The sequence below is a fragment of the Zosterops lateralis genome (assembly GCF_965231275.1).
Source record: "Zosterops lateralis genome assembly, chromosome: W".
Taxonomy (NCBI): Eukaryota; Metazoa; Chordata; class Aves; order Passeriformes; family Zosteropidae; genus Zosterops; species Zosterops lateralis.
In genome coordinates, this window is record NC_139801.1 from 2,069,835 (window position 1) to 2,088,711 (window position 18,877).

General features: G+C 40.4%; 1 protein-coding gene across 6 annotated transcripts; it reads right to left on the minus strand.

Moving 5' to 3' along the window:
* Positions 1-5,899: 5,899 nt before the first annotated feature.
* Positions 5,900-18,570, minus strand: LOC310922034 (activated RNA polymerase II transcriptional coactivator p15-like). 6 transcript variants are annotated; one of them, XM_083882319.1, is made up of 6 exons: positions 18,012-18,225; positions 16,439-16,487; positions 16,119-16,191; positions 14,337-14,453; positions 7,053-7,161; positions 5,900-6,228 (listed from the first exon to the last, which is right to left on the minus strand). In XM_083882319.1, exons 3-6 carry the CDS (start codon positions 16,188-16,190, stop codon positions 6,149-6,151), a joined length of 378 nt encoding a protein of 125 aa, XP_083738445.1. In that variant the 5' UTR covers position 16,191; positions 16,439-16,487; positions 18,012-18,225; the 3' UTR covers positions 5,900-6,148. The 6 variants fall into 6 exon arrangements, with proteins under 6 accessions (XP_083738445.1, XP_083738448.1, XP_083738446.1 ...); XM_083882322.1 differs by lacking the exons at positions 16,439-16,487; positions 18,012-18,225 and adding an exon at positions 18,283-18,570; XM_083882320.1 differs by lacking the exon at positions 16,439-16,487 and having other exon boundaries at positions 18,140-18,200.
* Positions 18,571-18,877: the final 307 nt, after the last annotated feature.

An 18,877-nucleotide genomic window follows, 5' to 3' on the forward strand; every position in this document is an offset into this window, starting at 1 on the left:
TAAAACATAATGAGTGTCACTTGGGTGCAGAGGCATTGGTAGCGTTGGTAAAACGACACCTAATCTCTTCACAGATGCAAACAATGGCAAAATCAATAATGTCAAAGTGTGAGATATGCTTGAAGAACAACCCAGTGGCTAGACGACAGGCACAGTTAGGGAGAATTTGGATAGGAATGGAGCCAGGAGATTATTGGCAGGTGGATTTTGCAGAACTACCCAGAACTCGGGGATACAAGTATCTGTTAGTAGGGGTTGACACATTTTCTGGATGGCCAGAAGCCCTTCCCTGTCGCACCAACCAAGCAAAAGAAACAGTTAAGTGGTTGCTGCAGGAGATCATTCCCAGGTTCGGGGTGCCTCTAGGGATATCATCAGACAGAGGTCTACATTTTGTATCTACAGTGGTTCGGGAGGTGAGTAGATTGTTGGGAATATCTTGGGACCTCCATACAGCGTGGCGACCCCAGTTGAGCGGACAGGTAGAGAGAATGAACCAGACACTGAAGGGGCAAATTAGTAAAATGTGTCAGGAAGCCAAATTGCAATGGCCGCAGGCTTTACCAATAGCATTACTGAGAATTCGGATAAAACCCAGGAGTGGAATGTCAGTCAGTCCTTATGAGATATTGTATGGGAAACCATATGAGTCTCCTAACCCTAATCTGAATGTACATATCACAGGGAAACAGGATGTGTATAATTGTGTTTGGTCTCTCAGGAAAACTTTAGCTTGGCTCTGAAGTGTCCTCATGTGAAATAGGCCACTGACTCTCAAGAATCCAGTCCATGATATCAAACCAGGAGATGAGGTGTATACCAGAGCCTGGAAGGAAGAACCATTGAAAGAGAGGTGGACTGGCCCTCATCAGGTACTGCTAACCACCTTTACAGCAGTCAAAGTGGCTGGAGTGGAACCCTGAATACACTATACTCGAGCGAAGAAGGTCCGTCGAGGAGTTCAATCGTGGGCTGTGCAAGCTGTGGGACCAACAAAGCTGAGGATAAAACGTCTGTAACTGTTTCAAATGATATCAGTAACTATGGTCATGCTCATCTTGTGGTTAATGTTAATTTTATGGATGCTAATGTCACCAGTAGGGAATGCTGCTGCTTTGGGATATGGAATGCAAAAAGGGTTAATCAACCGCTCTTCATTCCAGAATAAAGAGAGGAGCAAACAGAGACACAGGTAATAGAAGCTTCTAATGTAATTCAGGCTGAAAATGTGATGATTGGATTGGTTAAAACTTTGCCAAAATGCAAAATACCAGTAGAATAACAGCCTGTCTGCCGATACCAATAGCAGCAGGAGACCCAATAAGCTGGGGAATCATAACATCAAAATTACCTGATACAAAAGGGAACAAAACAGTTAGATGTAAACAAGTGCCAGAGTCAAGGATTGTGGTTAAAGAGTATTGGAAGATAACAGAAAGGGCCTATGTGAAATCCTGAGGAAAGAGGACTGTAATTTAAGTCATGGAAAGGTGGGACAAACTGTAGAATGATGGGTTAAAGATGAAGACCTTGCAAAGTGGGAATGCTGGTTACCACACTATCAAAAGGTTAAAGAGAATGCTACAGAGAGCACTGTGGTGTGGAGGTGTGAAGAAAAGAAGGGAAAGGCTTAGAGCCCTGGGACAGCGCATGGTCCATGAGTATACTCCAGAAATTCCAATATTTGGCAGGCACTCCCTGGTGCATTAAATGGAAAGGCCCCGAGAATGACACAGATCCAACAGTAACGAATACTGAAACTAGCAGTAGAAGGGAAGTAAATAAAGTAGATTGGTGGGCATGTGATAAGATTTATGACTGCACTTCTGATGACCTGGAGATAAAACAATGGTCACCATTGGCAATAGCCTTACGAATCGGCTGTGGTTGCAGAAGGATCAGACATAAACAAGGTAAGATAGAATCTAGGATTGTGGTGGGATGTGGCAGGAGTACAATCTGGAGTCCGGGGCAATTTGTATGGGCAACAAGTGATGGTACATAGATGACACACTTGCCGGTAGACGGGGAAGTAAAAGAAATTACCATGGGTCTCCCCACTTTATGTCCAATTTGGAAAAAGTCCCCATTTAATGGGAGCCGTGAGCTCCTGCAAATAAGAACAAAACGGGATGTCCCAGATAGTGAGAATCAAGATGACACCTGGCAGGAACCCTCTAGTGGAGTAAAGCTTGGGTGGGCCCTGGAATCTTTGTTTGGTCCTGTCGCAAACTATCAAAATAGGGAAATGTTATATAGGCTCACAGGTCAGGTAGATAGACTAGCCAGAGTTACAAGAGAAGGATTTAGAGAACTCAATATGCAATTACAAACCACTACCAAAATGACCCTACAAAATCGATTGGCTCTGGATATGCTACTTTTAAAAGAGCATGGAGTGTGTGGATATTTAAAAGGACAAATTGACCACTGCTGCGTCCATATCCCAAATGTAACTGCAGATGTAGAATATGATATTAGTCAAATAAGACATATAGAACATGAGGTACAAGAGGAGCGAAAGGATTTAGCTACTACTTGGTTAGATAAAATTTTTAAAGATTTAGGATGGAATGTGAGTTCATGGGTAAAGTCTATCCGTGAGAATTTGATAATTTTACTAATTATATTTCTAGTGATTTGGTTAGCTTTTAGAATCCTGAAGAGAGAAATACAGAAAAGGACATTCTGGAACAGAACAATAATGAAGGCACTGACACGAGACAAAACTCCACATCCAGCGCCTACGATTCACCATGGGGCCCAAGTCAACCACGGATTTGAAGACGAACATCCAATATAGACTCAGAAGATAAATGGACTGTATTTCTGTGAAAGCATTTGCATATTAGAATGAAAATACTTTCAAAGGGGGGAATGATAGCATAGGGTTAAACTGATTTCTGAAGTAGCAAGGGCCCGAGAACTGGACATCGGCTCCCTGTAACCAGGCTGTTATTCCATGCTATTGTTTTAACCAAATCAAGTATAACTTTGCTTAGGTGGTGGGGGGAGAAAGGGGGGGGACGCTGGTGATTTGGGATAGAGCACATAGGCCTGAAGAATAAAGTTAGGTCAGGAGGATCTGTACCTGTACAGTCATCAGTACGATATATGGTAGTGTTGTCGATTGTGATATTAGTTTGGTAACTAAATATGATTATTTTCTCAAACCAGAATCTTGAGCAAGAATCACGAAGATCATTGTTACTTCGGGTAGAATCAATGGAACAATGGGGTTTAATGATTAACATGAATCCTTATGTAACAAGAAAGGTATAAAATTGCATCCATTTCAAATGTTCGATGAAGCTGAGATTTGGGTCTGGACCCCCGGCTTCCAGAGCTCTGAAATAAAGCACTGCACACAATTTTGTGATTGTGTGTTCTTTCCTACGCTAACAGAGGAAGCAGGAGGTATCCCCTCTTCCATCCCCTGGGGTCTGGCAAGGGGCAGCCGCCCCCCCACCCCCCCTCCATCCCGGGGTCTCAGGGGAAGCTGCTCCTGTCTCCCTGCTGTGAGGGAATTCCCTCTCCCGTCGGGGCTACGGGCTGGGAGCCGGTGCCCCCCGGTCCCTGGCGGGGCTGTGGGATGCAGAGGACCTGCCCCCGTTTTTGTGGTAACTCGGAGGGAGGGGTAGACAGTGGGAGGAAAGGTGGGGCAGGGCAGCAAAAGGCGGGAACGAGTTGGGTGGGGGGTAAGGGGTAGGGGCGGGGATTAGGGAGGAGAAGGGATTGTGGGAAGGAGGAAGATCATGGCGATCTCCATAACACTCCACCACGTGTTTCTGTGGGTGAGTCGGGAGTCCTGTGCCGATATGGTCTCTCCCGGGGTGCTGTTTCTGTCGGGGGGGGGGGCTCATTAATCCCCTCCAGACCGAGCACAGATGGATCGGGAAAGAAAAAAGGATTATTCGGAGGATTTATCTGTCTGCCTGCTGTCCTCTGCCTCCAGGAACATCTTGCAAGCTTGTAAGAATATTGGAATAAATAAAGAAGCTTTTTTATCACCATTTTCGACTTTTAGAGGTAATTTGCCCAATTTCATCCCAAAATGAAATGGAATTTAATTCCTGCAAATCAGAATCTGGAATTTCAGTGCTTAGCCAGCAGATAAATCTTATTAGTAGCTTTTTAAGTATTTTAACATCGGATAAAATATTTTTAAGGTGTGTTAGTGTTCTCTTCTGAGGGACAGACAGCCACACGCCCATATTTCTTGATGTTTTAAAGGCTATTTGTCCAGTATCTACCTCCTGACGCGAAAAAACACACAGCACGATTTTCCCAACCCCCGCTCTCTGCCGATAAGCAAGGACAGGCGAGGAATCGCGGCGCCGCTTCTCTGAGGGTACGGGGATAGCCTAGCCGCCTTAATCTGGCTTCTGGGACCCAATCCGTGCTGGAAAAACCCCAAAAACGCGGGCAGCGAAAAAAACCCCACAATTTATGTAAATAGGCGTCTGCAAGGTCCTAGCACACCTCAGACAGCCGCTTTTCACAATCCAGTGGTAATGTCTCCATCCAGCTGGGGGCTCTACCCGGGGTAGCTGCAACACGATGGAGTCTTACCTGTCACCCGATGACTGTGGAACAGCGTCAGAAGTTCTCATCCCGGGTCAGCTCGTGTGGGGTGGCACGAGTTATAGGCCCTTCCCCCAAACACCCACAGCTGTGCAAAACAGCTGAGAGAGGTGGGGGTAGTTGGATCAGCTCAAAAGCTTCTGAGACCCTTAGAAAAGGGCTCCAGCTACTGCGTGGGCTTTTAATATTTCATAAAAACCAACGATGAGTGCCAACTGATATAATTAGCCCTCCACTCACCTCCGGGGGCTTTAGCTAGCTCAGTTCTTAGAGGCTTTGGAGGGAATTATACCAGGAACAAGATAAAAGATACCAGAAGAGGCTCCGGGACCTTTGTCCCAGGCCTTTATTCTTCAAGGCTTCCAGGGGGGAAAGAGGGAGAACAAGGAAGGGCAAGGCATTATATAGCCCCCTGCTCATGAAAAGGATAGCTGGACCACAGCCAATGAGGTCAAGGAAGGAAGGAAGGAAGGGTCAAACTATATGGTAAGAGACTCCAGGGGGTCAGGAGGGGAAAAACCATTCCCAAGAGAATTACAACATCCTAATTTGTCTCAATCCCAGGGAAGCATCTTAATGTGAATGTCTCCATGACGAGAACTCTCTACACATTCAGAGAATGTATAAGAGATTTCTGATTTCATGAAAATCATAGTGGTCTTGTATAGTTGTAAAAAGTGCTTGTCTATCAGTCACTTATTTGTGCCTTATCCTTTCCCACCATTCAAGGAAGGATGTTTATTGCTGACTAAGGGTGTCTTCAGCCAAGATAATTAATCACAAGACAAACCATTCCAGCCTAGCTTAGCCATGGGGGAAGTAGGGAAATCTTTTGGTGTGTCAGGGGGTGAAAGGTCCTGTCACAATCACATTCAAAATCTAGGGTCTAAGAATAAAATCTAATTGTATTTTCTAAGTCAATCAAGCTATAGAAAAATGGGAAGAAATAGTGTGTGGCTTGTTTTCAGATGTTATTGCTTCGCATAACACTTCATGCAAGTAATGCAAAAAATTCTATATACTCAGGACTGTTTACATCTGAATAAATATAGTAAATTAGCAAATACAGTATTTATCTACAAAAATGTGTTTTACCAGGTATTCACTGTTTGTATCAAGTCTTAAAGCTGAAAGCTGCCAGGGCAATACCAAAGAGTATGAAAGAAAAGAAAAAAAACATTAAAATGGAGACATTTAAGGAAATCTCAGGAAAAAAAACCCACATCAATGTTCAACTAAACTAAAACTAAAATTAAAGATGTTAGGCAACCTTACCAGCATCTTCAACAAAAGGGCATAAACATCTATGCTTTACATTTTATTTGATTTTTTTTATTTTATACTATGAGGTGAAAGCAACACATTTCCTTTTAGTAATGTATACACAAATAGTCTCACTCAGAATACACTTTTAATGCACATAAAGTATTCATTTTACAAATCATTTTGCAATCCAAATAAATATACAATAGCTGGGAAAACAATATTTTAGAAAATAAATGACAATGTAAAAAGACCACTTAAAACAACTTAAATGATAAAAGGTCTCTGTATTGCTCTGTATTTACAGTTTTCTTACTGCATCATCAATATCAGAAATCTGTTCCTTCAGCTGGTTCCATTGTTCTGGATTTAAAGAAATACCTGAAATGCATTAAAAAGAAATACTTAGGACAAAAAAAAAAAAAATTCTAGTGCAGAATCTTGCATAGTTACTGTCAAGGCTGGTTTCATACAGTGTATGTCACAACTCAAGTGTAACAACCACCTTGGCTACAAAGAAATTACTCATTTGGAACACTTCAGGTAAACTTTAGGCCTTAGCTTATTTCCTTACAAAGAAAATGAGTGCAGTATAACAAATTCATTCACAAGTGTTAGCCTAAACACAGAAATACAGTGCTGGCCTTGACAGAAGGCAGTACAAAAGAAACAAGGAAATCAACCATATTCCTGCTGGCTTCTAAAAGCCATACCTCTATGGACTGAACTTCTACACACTTTTAAAGTACCATAATTCTGGGGTTTTTTTCCCCTCACATTTCTTAAAGCACTATGAATAACAAACTGTAAGTAACATTTTGGAGAGACTATTACCATTCCCTAGCACTCAAAAACCAACATGGAACTCCAATTGTAATAAAAGCAAGAAGTGAAGTTAATTAATGGAAAAATGTATGGCTATGTATGTAACTCCCATACTAAATCTGTTTGTATTCAATGCCTTGTTTTCCATAAATTATGGAGGAACCATTTAGGAAAACAGACCCAGGCCAATGAAACCACTTTGCTTTTGTTTACAGTCTACAGACAAAACTAATTATATGTTAAAATGTAAATCATTAATAAGTAAAAATATTACTCTAAAAATACCATGTAGTAACAAAGTATAGAAATCTGATACACAAAGATCTCCAGCAAACTGCAGACAATGTTTTAATACAAAATAAAATGAAGCAAAACAATACCTTTTCTGCCAGGCTTCATTTCACCTTCTTGATCCATCCAATATTCTCTAATATCAATTAAGACTTTTCCTTTAAAGTCACGAACACTGACATACCTCATTTTGCCAATCTGTCAAAACACATATAAGGATATTTTTTTTTTTATATTTTACATATTACAGCATTCACTTTTCCCAGCAGTATCTGACATGTACATGTGACATTGCACACTGCATCTCATTTTAGACACCAGTAAAACAACTAGATCAAGAGCTTAATCCAGAGCAATCAGTAGGCAAATAAGTAATGTCAATACAAATAGATGAACTACTTAAAACCAGTTGAGCATTCAGAATTCAATGCTCAATGCAAGAGTAGCTCTCTCCTAGAACAAGAAAATACCTGTCTTCTTAACAAGTTTACATCTTACAAAACCCACTAATTTACTGTCTTCTGAAATAAAGTTTTGTCTCTATTATAACCATCTTTGGTTTATAACTGCAGTGCTGCAGTTCGGCAGGGCTGGCTGCGTGTCTGGGACCGCGGCGGGGATCGGGGCTGGGCTGTGGCAGGGCCGTGTCCTAATCTCCTGACTGCCAGCACTCCTGGCCCGAGGGGAAGATGGGATCTCTCCCCCCACCCTATGCTGGGCCTTGAAGAGCAGCTGCAAGCGGCTCATGCCTTCAAATCGAGGGGGGTAAGGAAAGGCACCCACCAGCCCCCCTCCAGCATGGCTTTGAAACATTTGCAGGTGCTGCCGCAAATATCACATGACCACCGCAGGCCTGGCCAAGCTTTAACTCTTTCCTGACACAGACTGAGACTTTCTTAAAACTAATCCTTTTCAGAGATGAGAGAAAAGGCCAAATTGGAGACATGTAAAGAGACAATATGAAGATTTTAAAGTCAGTAAAGGAAGAGTGACTTTTAAGTGATAGAGATGACAAGTTACCTTGGTTCTAGGCTGAAAATCTCCTATAGATTATGGTAACGGGTAATATGCTAGAATAATCTTTTAAATCATAGACAATATAAATTGGGGAGATGCTTTGTAGATTTGAGCAAAGGTATCTGTGATGAACTGAGTAAATATTAAATTAGCAGCTGCGATCTTTGTGAGCCCATGAGAAGTTGAACAAAGAGAGATGAGAAGAAGCCCTCTACCAGTGAAGAAGTGACAGGACATCCTTGTCTCTAAGTTGAAAAAGATCCTTTGCTTTTTGAAACAGCTCATTTTTAAAAGGTACCACCCCAATTCTGTGAGTCTACAGCTCATATGTAGTCACAGGAAAGGGTACATGATATGGGAAGTTCCACAACTGCAAAATCTCCTGGGCAGGCTGCTTTTGTGTGAGTTGGAAGACACAAGCAGACTGTTTCTCTTGTAGAAAGTTACCAAACAACAAGAGAGACTTCTCTCTCTCAAAGACTGAATGAAAGACTGTTTTATAAGTGGTACTGACCTGGAGTTTTAAGTTTTGCTTCTTTATATTGTTGGTAAAAAATGAACAGTTTGTGGTGAGAGAAAGGGTTGGTTTTAGAAATTAATTTGTGGGGTTTTTTTCTTTTTCTTTGCTTCTCTTAGTGTATATTAATAAAAATCTATCTGTCTTTACTTCTAAGTTGAGCCTGCTTTTGCCTTTTTCTCCCAAAATCCTATATCCCAGTTAGCAAACAAAATTCAGCAAATGTAAAACCACCACATAAATAGTGCCATGACTCAGATAAGCAAACCTAAACCACAACAGCTTAGCTTATCCTTTTTTAATTCTTTGCAGTTTTGCATTATAGTAAATGACACTATTCCTTTGCTTGGTGTCGGTGTCTTTTGCTGACCCTACCCACCAGCAAAACAAAGTCATAAAAGTTGTTATTTCACAAAATATACATAAACGAATAGGCTTTGTGCTTCCTTAAACTAATTTTTCTTCTTATGCAGATCATGTTATTTTAGCTCTAAAATTTATTTTTAAACAATTAGGACCTCTTTAAATAGCATAAGCCTGAAGCAGTTGTTTTCCTACTTCAAAGCATCCTTAAAAAAAAAAAAAGTTTATAAGATAGTATTTTGTGATTGATTTATTAAATACTTTCACAGCACTACAAATTTAACATTCAAAAATAAGGTATTATGTCACAGTAGCTGAGTTCTTTCAGACCAAACTTGGTAACGTGTTCAAGTCCATCAGCACTGCTGGAAAAGGATATCCTAAATAGCCTACATGAACAACATTTATTGGTTTTCCCTATAATGCTTCAGTGACTTTTAAGGTCACCTATAAACCAGTCTCAAGTGATAGTACTCCTCAACACCTATTTTCTTTTTCCACCAGATCTATCAAAGACTATTAGTCCATTGCCAAGTAACTCCAGATTTACTTAAAGAAAAAAATCTGATACAATATACCAGATTATAGCTGCAAATAGAGTAAAATGGTGCAGAATTTGACTATTAAAGATAAGGCTACATGTCTTAATTCAACTACAGTAAGGTGAGGGGCAATAATACAAAGTACACAACATTTATTCAGTCCGTAAGGCTACCTTAAATGTAAACAGTTCTATATGAAAATGCTAAAATTGTTAGATTTTACACCACTGTCTAGATTTTAGCTGAATGCTCACAATAAATTTCAAATGTTTAGGTAAACTTAATACAAAACTGTTGCCACTGCTGAAAAGCTTTATATAGGCTTTCAAAGTACTGTTTAAAACATTCAAACCTAGATTTTGGCTAAGCAAAGTGATGTTTCCTGAAGTTCAATTACCTGCAATTCTGGCACTGAGTAATTTCTGACAAATTCGTTTTCCACACAGCAGCTGACAGACCTAGAATAATTTCACTCCTCTAAGACACTTTTGTATCTCTGTAACAACACACTAATATTCCAAGGACTGCATTAATTAATAGCAGGATAGCTGCTGTTCAACCTTCATAAACAAAATTATATGTGTTTGTGCTGGTTTTTGCTGGGGTAGAGTTCATTTTCTTCCCAGAAAGTTTGGCTTGTACAGAGCCAAGGCCTTTTCTGGTCCTCATACAGCCACAATGGCAAGGAGGCTGGGGGTGCATGGGAGGTTGGGAGATGACACAGCCAGGACAGGTTAGCCCAACTGACTAAAGGGATATTCCAGACCATATGCCATCTGCTCAGTATATAAAGTGGCGGGGAGGAGGAGGAACAGGGGACATTTGGAGTGATGCCATTTGTCTTCCCAAGTCACTCTTACACATGATGGGGGCCTTGCTCCCCTGGAGATGGCTGAACACCTGCCTGCCCATGGGAAACAGTGAATTCCTTGTTTGGCTGCACAGTGCTTGGTTGCTGGCTAGGGTTAAAAAACGTCAGCTTTCTAGTAAATATTACAGCTCCTTAGACATATTATTCTATTAAATTAAACACAAGATATTAAAAGCATTATTTCCAGGTTTCCATTTCTTATAGTAAAATACACTGAACTGTGTCTAGATTTGTTTCACAGCTATGCAACTGACTTCCTGTATGAGTTTCAGCAACCATCTTCTTCACCATTTTTCTTCCTATTTCCCTTGATTAAACTATATATATTGTTGAAGAAAAAATAGCAAAAATTTTCCTTCTTTCTTACTATATGTATAGCATTAGAAGAAGCACAATAAGCTAATATAAACTTCTAGAATAGAGAGTCCTGCAAACAACAGATATCTGTAGTATAGCAAATTGGTTTAGCAAATTAATTCTGAAACTTAGGTGGTCACTGATGCATTTCACAATGTCTTGGTTCCAGCCAGGATAGAGTTAATTTTTGAAGTAGCCATGAGGTGGCATGGCTAAGACAGAGAGGTTATTCCATACCAGTTCTCATCATTGCTAGAAGCAGGGGAAAGGGACTGTTGCTTCTGAGGAGAGGGGGTTCCTTCCAGTCAAGAAAACATGGCAGGGGAGCTGTCTGGTATTGTTTCTTGCTGGGGGCTTTCCATGAAAATAATTTCTTTTGTACACTTTTGTTATTAACATGATTGTTATTACTGTTTATCTTCTTATCTCCTTGCTGTTTCCAGTAAATTCTTCTTATGTCAACCCACGATCTTTGCCTTTTGTGCCTCCAATTGGATGGGGCGGGGGGGGGGGAGTGTCACATGGGTGTTTTTTTTTTTTAGTGCAAGGACTAAATTGGAGAATACTATTGCTAAACAATGACACACAAGCAATCACATTCCAGAGCATCACAAACATATATTACCTACTTATCTACTTTCAGGAGCCTATGATTAGTAAAGATATTACACCAGGAAACTGAAGAACTTATTTCTCACAAGTGAAAAAAGCAAATTTGACCCAAACTTAAATAAAGGGGGGGAGGGGGGGAGGCACACATGCAACAGGCAAACTACTTTTCAAGTAACAATTTCTGTGAAATGCATAATGCAGTTCCACTCTGGATAATTAGTATTAATACTTTAACCCATCAGCATTAACAAACCTAATCCAAATCAGGCATAGATACATGACCAGATTTGTCAAACTAACCAAGGTACATGATGAATAACTCACATTGGCTTGAAGCCACAGACAGGAATCTAATGTAACATGAATAATGCTTGTCCTTAGGGCCTCTAGTAATACATCAGAAATGGGAATAAGGTAAAATTTCCACAGCCCAACTGCACTCAACTCCTTTAACAAATTCCAAAGTATACTAGGCTACCTATAAAACCTAAAAAGACCATGATGTGAATAAATAAAACATACCTGGTCTCTTATACTTAATTCCCTTCTTCTTACAAATATTTTATTCTTCATAATTAGTTTCAAGAACACCATTATACCAACATTAGTTTTAAACAAAAATAATCAAGTGTAGATCTTTATGAAAATGCTCAAACTTCTAAATACAGCAGTCACAATGACTTCAATATTAAAGGAAGCTGTATACTTTAAGAATACAGCCCAAAGGTGTAGAACAGCAAAGCATTAAGTTTCATGTCAGTTGGTATCATTCCCACACAATATGGATGCCACAGAATTTCTGACTATCATATGAATGCTTTACAGCCTCATTTCCATCAACTGAAGACACACTTGTAAGTTATGCTGCAAAATCACTCGCACACAGATCATTTTTATTACCATGGGGAAGCAGAAAGGAGATATTCTAGTATTATTAGTATTCCTAGAACAAACAAAATAATACCTACAAAATTAACATGCAACTAGATCATCTAGCATGCTCTCTTGGGTAGAAAGGAGAGAGGGGGAGCATCCTCACACCTACAGTGCTATTTCTACACTGAAACAGGTGCATCTTAGTTAACACACAAGCTGATGTTGCATGAAAAAAGAACACACATAACATAAACAATCTAAAAAAACTTTTGTTGTTGAGTAACTAAAGGCAGGCAGAAACTTAGGAACACTGATGGTTTAGGTCAGGGTGATACAGAAATTTTTTTCTGCTTTGTAGTCAACAATGGAAGATTCCTGCTCTTAGAGTAATATGTGTCCTGTACTGTCTGTTTTTAGTAACTTATTACCTTGGGTCAAAAAAGGTTGAAAGAAATCAGAGCACACAAATACTTTTGCTTTTATTTGAAAGGTTTTTTTTCTTTGGTTGGTTTGGTTATGGTGGTTTGCTATGTTGCTTTGTTTTTTGTTTTGTTTTTTTTTTCTTTTTTTTTTCATTGGGAGGGCATTAAAATTAATTTTTCCTTAAGGCTGCAATTTCTAAACCTATTACAAAAAAAATCCCAAACATATAGGCTTTATGTCATGTTTGAGTTCTAAATGCAGTTCCCCTCATTAGATACAGAAGATATCTTATTTTTCTGTGACGTTGTGGAATTTAGGAGTTGAGCTGGAGCCTAGATCTCAATAAGCCTTTCCAGTGGAAAGGCTGCTTGGGGAAACTCAGGCGAAGCAGTCAAGCTCATACATCCACACACGCCACATGGCTAGCTCAGCTAGGAGAGGCAGAAGGCCTTGACACCAGGTCAATTCCAGCAGGTTTATTTCCAGGAGCCGAAGGGAGACCAGAGAGCCAAGAGGGCAAGGCATCTGCTTGTGCCCGTTTAAGTATGGGGTTCAGCAGCCAATGACCTTGAGGTAGGGGGGTGAAGCAAAGGGCAGGTATGGTCAGTATTCCATAGGGGAGATAGGGCTGGTCACCGGGTCCCACAACCAATGGAGACCCACTGAGGAGAGGAGAAACCAAAGGGCCAGGGGCATTAGCGGGGGGAGGAACCAGGGCAAACCATGTGTACAGAGCACCATTGGGAAGTCCCCTCTGTCAGGCTGGGCAGGTAACTATGGTCTGTCCTGCCAAGGTCAGACTCTGGATATTATGTTGAGGGGCTGCAGGGATTCCACATTTTTCCTACAGGGATCAAAGCATGCCCCAGCAGAACTAAAAGTATTATATTCTTTCTTCAATGGACAAGTCCAAGTAGTTATGCCCAGGGTCTTAAATTGAAGCTCTCCCTCCAACTATATATAGATGAAAGTGAAAATTGACATGGGCCTTCACTAGTTTCCTCCCATATATTACTTTGCACAGCTACAGCCCAAAAGAATTTCTTTTACCTTATTCAGTGTTGAAACTATCTTATTAGGCACATCTGACATAAATTCTTAGAGACTTTGATTCTTAAGTTTGTGAAAAGTTAAGTCCCTTTTTCATCCTCTGCCCCTTTCAAGCCAGCTAGTCAGACATTTAATAAATCTTGATCCACACCCCTAAAAAAAGGAATTCTGAGCTATGCATATTCCTGCACAGCTTTCAGCATACATTGCTTCCTCAGCTAACCCCAGGATATGCAATACCCTGAACTCACAAATGTTTCTGGCTACTGAAACAACGCACATTCATCCTATTTTGACAATGTCAAAAACGGCAATATTTTTGGATTTTCAGTGAGAAAAACCTGCATCATAAAGGAACAAGCAAAACTTATTCCAAGATACTGTCTTAGAAGACAGTAGCCAAGTTCCCTTGACCTAGCTAAATAGGAATTGAGTCCATATTTTGGGTTTCCAAGACTGTCCTGATCTAATATTTAGACAAAATGACTACCCAGAGAATTACCACATGTAAAGACATGAAGGTTAGAATCAATTACCACAACTCTGATTCTTTTACTCTGTTGAAACCTAACAGTGCTTTTTCTCAGCATCTCATCTACACGCTAGCATCGTAATCCCCTTCAACCAAGATTTCAGAGGACCAAGCACTATGCTATCATGATATTCACATAGCCTCATAAAATTTCTACAGATTATTATGTAAATGGTTACCTTAACTAGATTTTAAGAGAGTCATCAATTTTACCTGAAACATATTCTCATCTCTGTTACTGCTTTGCTTAGGAGCTGCACCTTTTGAACTTTCACCAGTTTTTTGTTTCTTAACAGGCTTTTCTGGAGCTACTTGCTTTTTCCGCTTTGCCTTGGAGCAAGAATAAAAAAAATTCATGAACCACAACACATTTTATAAGTTATAAAAATAAGTTTATGTTAGAAGTCACATACTACTATTATGCAATACATATTAACATCTTCCTCCTGTGAAGGCAGGAATCCAATACTGTACATTTAGACGGGAACAACAAAAAATTCTTCAAATGAACCTATTTCTGTTCTCAGTGAAGCTTACCATAATCATTTGGCTTTAAAGAGAAATTAATTAGATCAAAATACATTTCAAAAAGCCTTCTTTCTTTGTGCAGTAATACTGTCAGCTTCAATTAAAATTTTAAAGTCTGATATAAGTTTCACTTTCCAGAAAGTGCAATGAAAAACGGGGAAACAGCTAAAAACCCTGGCAAAAAAAATAGATAAGATAATGAAAAAAAGGATTTGAAAAATCAAATACAAGAGATTTTTTTTTAAATTGAAGTCCAATCTCTGTTCATAGCATGATAAATTAAACATGTTTTTAAAACATTCAGATGATATCACTTGCAGATCAGATTATTTTGTTAGCAGATGCTACAGAGCATGCTACATTTCAACTAATGGTAATATAGCAAACATGCCCACCGTAAAGAAATAATAACACAAAAATACCAAAAATTATTCTCACCTGCTAGAATCATATTGTAGATAACTTCTTTTAAAGACAAACAGCTCAAAAAATATGGGAAATTGTCATAGAAAAAAAAAAACAAAACCAAAACCAACCACCTTACTGCCCACTGAAGTTGATTGTTAGACTATGTCTTATCAGGAATATATTTCCTAAACAACAACAAAAAAATCACATGATAATTTTCTCTTATATTAAGATTTCACAACATATCTAATTTGCTAGGTGCAACCAAGTCACATTTTCGCATTTGAACCAATTCAGTAAATCAGACTGTCTCTTTGCAAACTGCACTAAAAGACCCAAAGTTTGCATTACCACCTAGCATTTCTTAAAAAGACAAATTGACTGTTGTATTCAATTTGTTTGCAATGACTGACACATCTATACAAATTTATAAATTAAATAACTATTAAAATAAATGAAAAAATTACATTTATGCATTTTAAACAGTTAATGTTAAAGTTATCAACTCAAAAACATTCTGGTTGGCTCTACTTTTAAGTGAGAAACTAGTAGATAGTAATACAGTAAACATAAGACTCTGAAACAAAAAATAACGTGAGCAAGATAAGCAATTGGCACATGGACAACAAGGCAAGTGGAGGTTTTTGTTTTGGACTTGCAAGTAATCTAGATATCAAAATGAAGGTGAGGGAGTGTCCTCAAAATTAGTTCAAATTCTTGCCACCAGAGGCAACTTATACAGAAGCCTTCTATCACTTGCCACAAATCAGCAAAGAATTCCAGGAAGCTTGTGGCTAGATATACCATACAGAAAAACATGAAGCAAAATGCATCTTAAGAAAAAAGTGTACTGCAAAGCAAAAAGCATCCACCCAAACCATAATCTTGAGGGGTGGGTTTTGTTGGGGTTTGGTTTGGGAGGGGGTGTTTGGGGTTTAAGTGTCAGATAAATCATATGGAATGGCATGCATTTTGTGACATGACACTCAACTAATACCTTAACCCCAGCCTGAAACATAACAGTTAATACAGTAGTTATAAACTGCATATAATGTTCACCTTTTTGTCAACTTCACTATCTGAATCACTGGCAGATGAGCTTGAAGACACAAGTTCCTTTGACTTAGGCATTCTAGGAAGAGAAAGATAACATGAGAACACTATACAAGGAATAAGTCCCATTATGGCTAGAAAGCCACCTTCAAACCTGTTTGTAAAGGCTCATTTTATTCAAAATCCTCCTGAAGACTTTCCTGCCTTTTCATATAACCTTTAATACGCATGGTAGATGTCATCACAAACACCCTTCCCTCTTATAGCTCTTCCCTTTTTTGCTGCAACTGCCTTATATGCAGTATTTTAGATTCGGAACTACTTACAAAAGGACAATTTTTCACCTGTTTCATATTCTCCCAGGTATGGTAGATACTATCATGGAAAAAAAAAAACAATACAAATCTGGTGTCCAGATGAATTCTCAACATAATATTCATAAATATAAACAATTAAGGCCCCAACACTACATATATTCTTACATGAGCATTTTGCCTAGTTGAAATTGCAAGTAACAGCTGCATAGTTGTCACAGATGAAGCTAAAGTTCCCATCAGTAATACAAAAGTCTGAAAATATCTGAGTTACAGAGAACTACAGTACTGCAATTAATATTTCCATTGCCACTTTACCACATCAGTCGCTAGAATATATTCATTTACTAGACAAGTGGATACTTTCCACTTGAATGCATGCTGCCAGGTGTACTTCTACATCTCTCTAGTACACAAACATGATTAGATACAACAGTCGAACATCTTGCCTGCTACTAAAAACTCTAAGAAATAAATAGCTCGTTTGTGATTTCAGAAGAAAAAGAAGCATCACAAGGAGAAACTGTATAAAATAAACTAGTTAGGAAAGGCTAATAAAGTATTAAAGAAGCATATCTCAGGAAAGAAAAAGGAATAGCAGTGTTTTAAAACTGGTAATGAAATAAACTATGTGCAAAGGAAAAAACAGAGTCCGAATAATAATAACAGATCAAATGTGGTTCTAAAGTAAATTCTGTCGTAATAGTTTGGAGCACAACGATAGAAGCTGTAGCACTGAAAATGAAACAGGGTAGGGGAAGCGCCCATAAACCACACTACAGGACGGAGGCAGGCAGAGGAGAGCTGGAACGGGACAATACAAAAATAAGCACAGCAATGACATGAAATAAGCCGAACAAGAAAAGTCTGATATGCGGAGGGCGAGATACCTGCAGAGGACAACTCGAGTCCGCATCAGGAAGGGAGAGTAACAATATGGAGGAAGATGGGGGCGGAAACTAGAGGAAAAAGAAATGTGGTGGGGGGGGTGTCCCCTCGTGAGAAACTAGCAAGCAGAGCATGAGGACACCGAAGCACCGGGGAGAGCAAGGGTAGAATGAGACGGGACAAGCGAAGACAGGGGAAAGCAACATGAGAAAGACAAGCGAGTACGAACTAGGAACACCAGATAGGCGGATGCCTGCCGCCATTTTCCTCCTCTCTTCCTCTTTTCTACGGCTCGTGTTGCCCCTCTAGGGAAAGGAGCGAGCGAGGGTCCGGCAGGGGGGCGCAGGCAAGAACACCCAGGTCCTCCCACGGCAGAGTGGCAGCAAGAAGGATGCAGGTTACCGGCGGTGAAGGAAAGACAACGCAACACACACACACACACAAAAAAAAAAAAAAAAAAAAAAAAAAAAAAAAAAAAAAAAGTCGGGGGTCGTCAGCGGGCAGGGCCTGATCCCGGTGCGGAGTGAACGGAGCTGGGGCTCCTCATCACCATTTTCTCCCTCACTCAAATCCTCTTTGCCCCCTCCCCCCCACACACACACACGGCAGCGGCTACTACTCCCACTCCAGACCCGCTCCACGGTAGGGCATTCCTCCCTGAGAATAGCGGGCACTCGAGAAAAAGGGAAAGCCTCACCACACGGTTACCCAGCGCGCTTCTTCCACACCAGGCTAGGATATGCTGAGCGCCCTACAGTTGGGGGTGGAGGAAAGAGAACACGGGAACAGCCCTAACTAAACACACAAAAGATTCCAAATGCTCACTCTCACTTCACACACAACTCCTCTACACCACGACAGAAACAGAAGAGATTCATCGCAAAACCCCCGCCCCAGCCCTGCACCACGTGGGAGGGAGCAGGGGGAGATGTTTAAAGGGGACGCGTAGCTTTCTAACTTGTTCCTACCTCCCCCGCCTCTGCTAGGACAGCCGCAAAAAAAAAAAAAAAACCTGGCTTCCACGGGGCTAGTCAGCCGCATCATTCCAATCGAGGGAGCCCTATGGGACCGACGGCAGGGCCCTACCTGGAGCCAGGCCCCGTCGGGACTGCAGACCCGTTGAGGGAAGGCCTGCACTCCACTTGGGGCTGTGAAAGGAGACCGAGAGGAGAGCCCTTAATATCAAAAAGGAACCCTTAAAAATAAATCTGTAAATAGTGGTTTTCTTTTGCATGCTGCAGCGGTTCCTCGATCTCATTTAGAACCTCCCCGCCTGCAGCCGTGCCCAAGGGAAGGAGAGGAAACACTCTGGTGTAGTTGCGTTGACTTTGCATACTGAAACTGCAGCACGTTGAGGCGCTGTTGAGAAAAGTGCCGGTTCCCCTTTCTGTCATCGTGACTTGCAGTTTTTGTTGCTGATGGGCTTTGCGTTTGAGGAACAGGTGAGCCTTGAATCGTTAAAACCGATATGATCACGGACAAAGACCCTCTAACTAATTAAAGTTAGAAAGTGGTAAGTTTATTCACCGGCGAGCGGCACGGGAGTCATCTCCGAAAGGCGTG

Coding starts and splice junctions, on each gene's coding strand:
- LOC310922034 (XM_083882317.1), bottom strand. CDS start 17,342: ATGCGGACTCGAGTTGTCCTCTGCAG. Junction 16,192..17,316: donor ACTCGAGTTGTCCTCTGCAG/GTATCTCGCCCT, acceptor TTCTCTTCCTAG/AATGCCTAAGTCAAAGGAAC. Junction 14,454..16,118: donor ATAGTGAAGTTGACAAAAAG/GTGAACATTATA, acceptor TCTTGCTCCAAG/GCAAAGCGGAAAAAGCAAGT.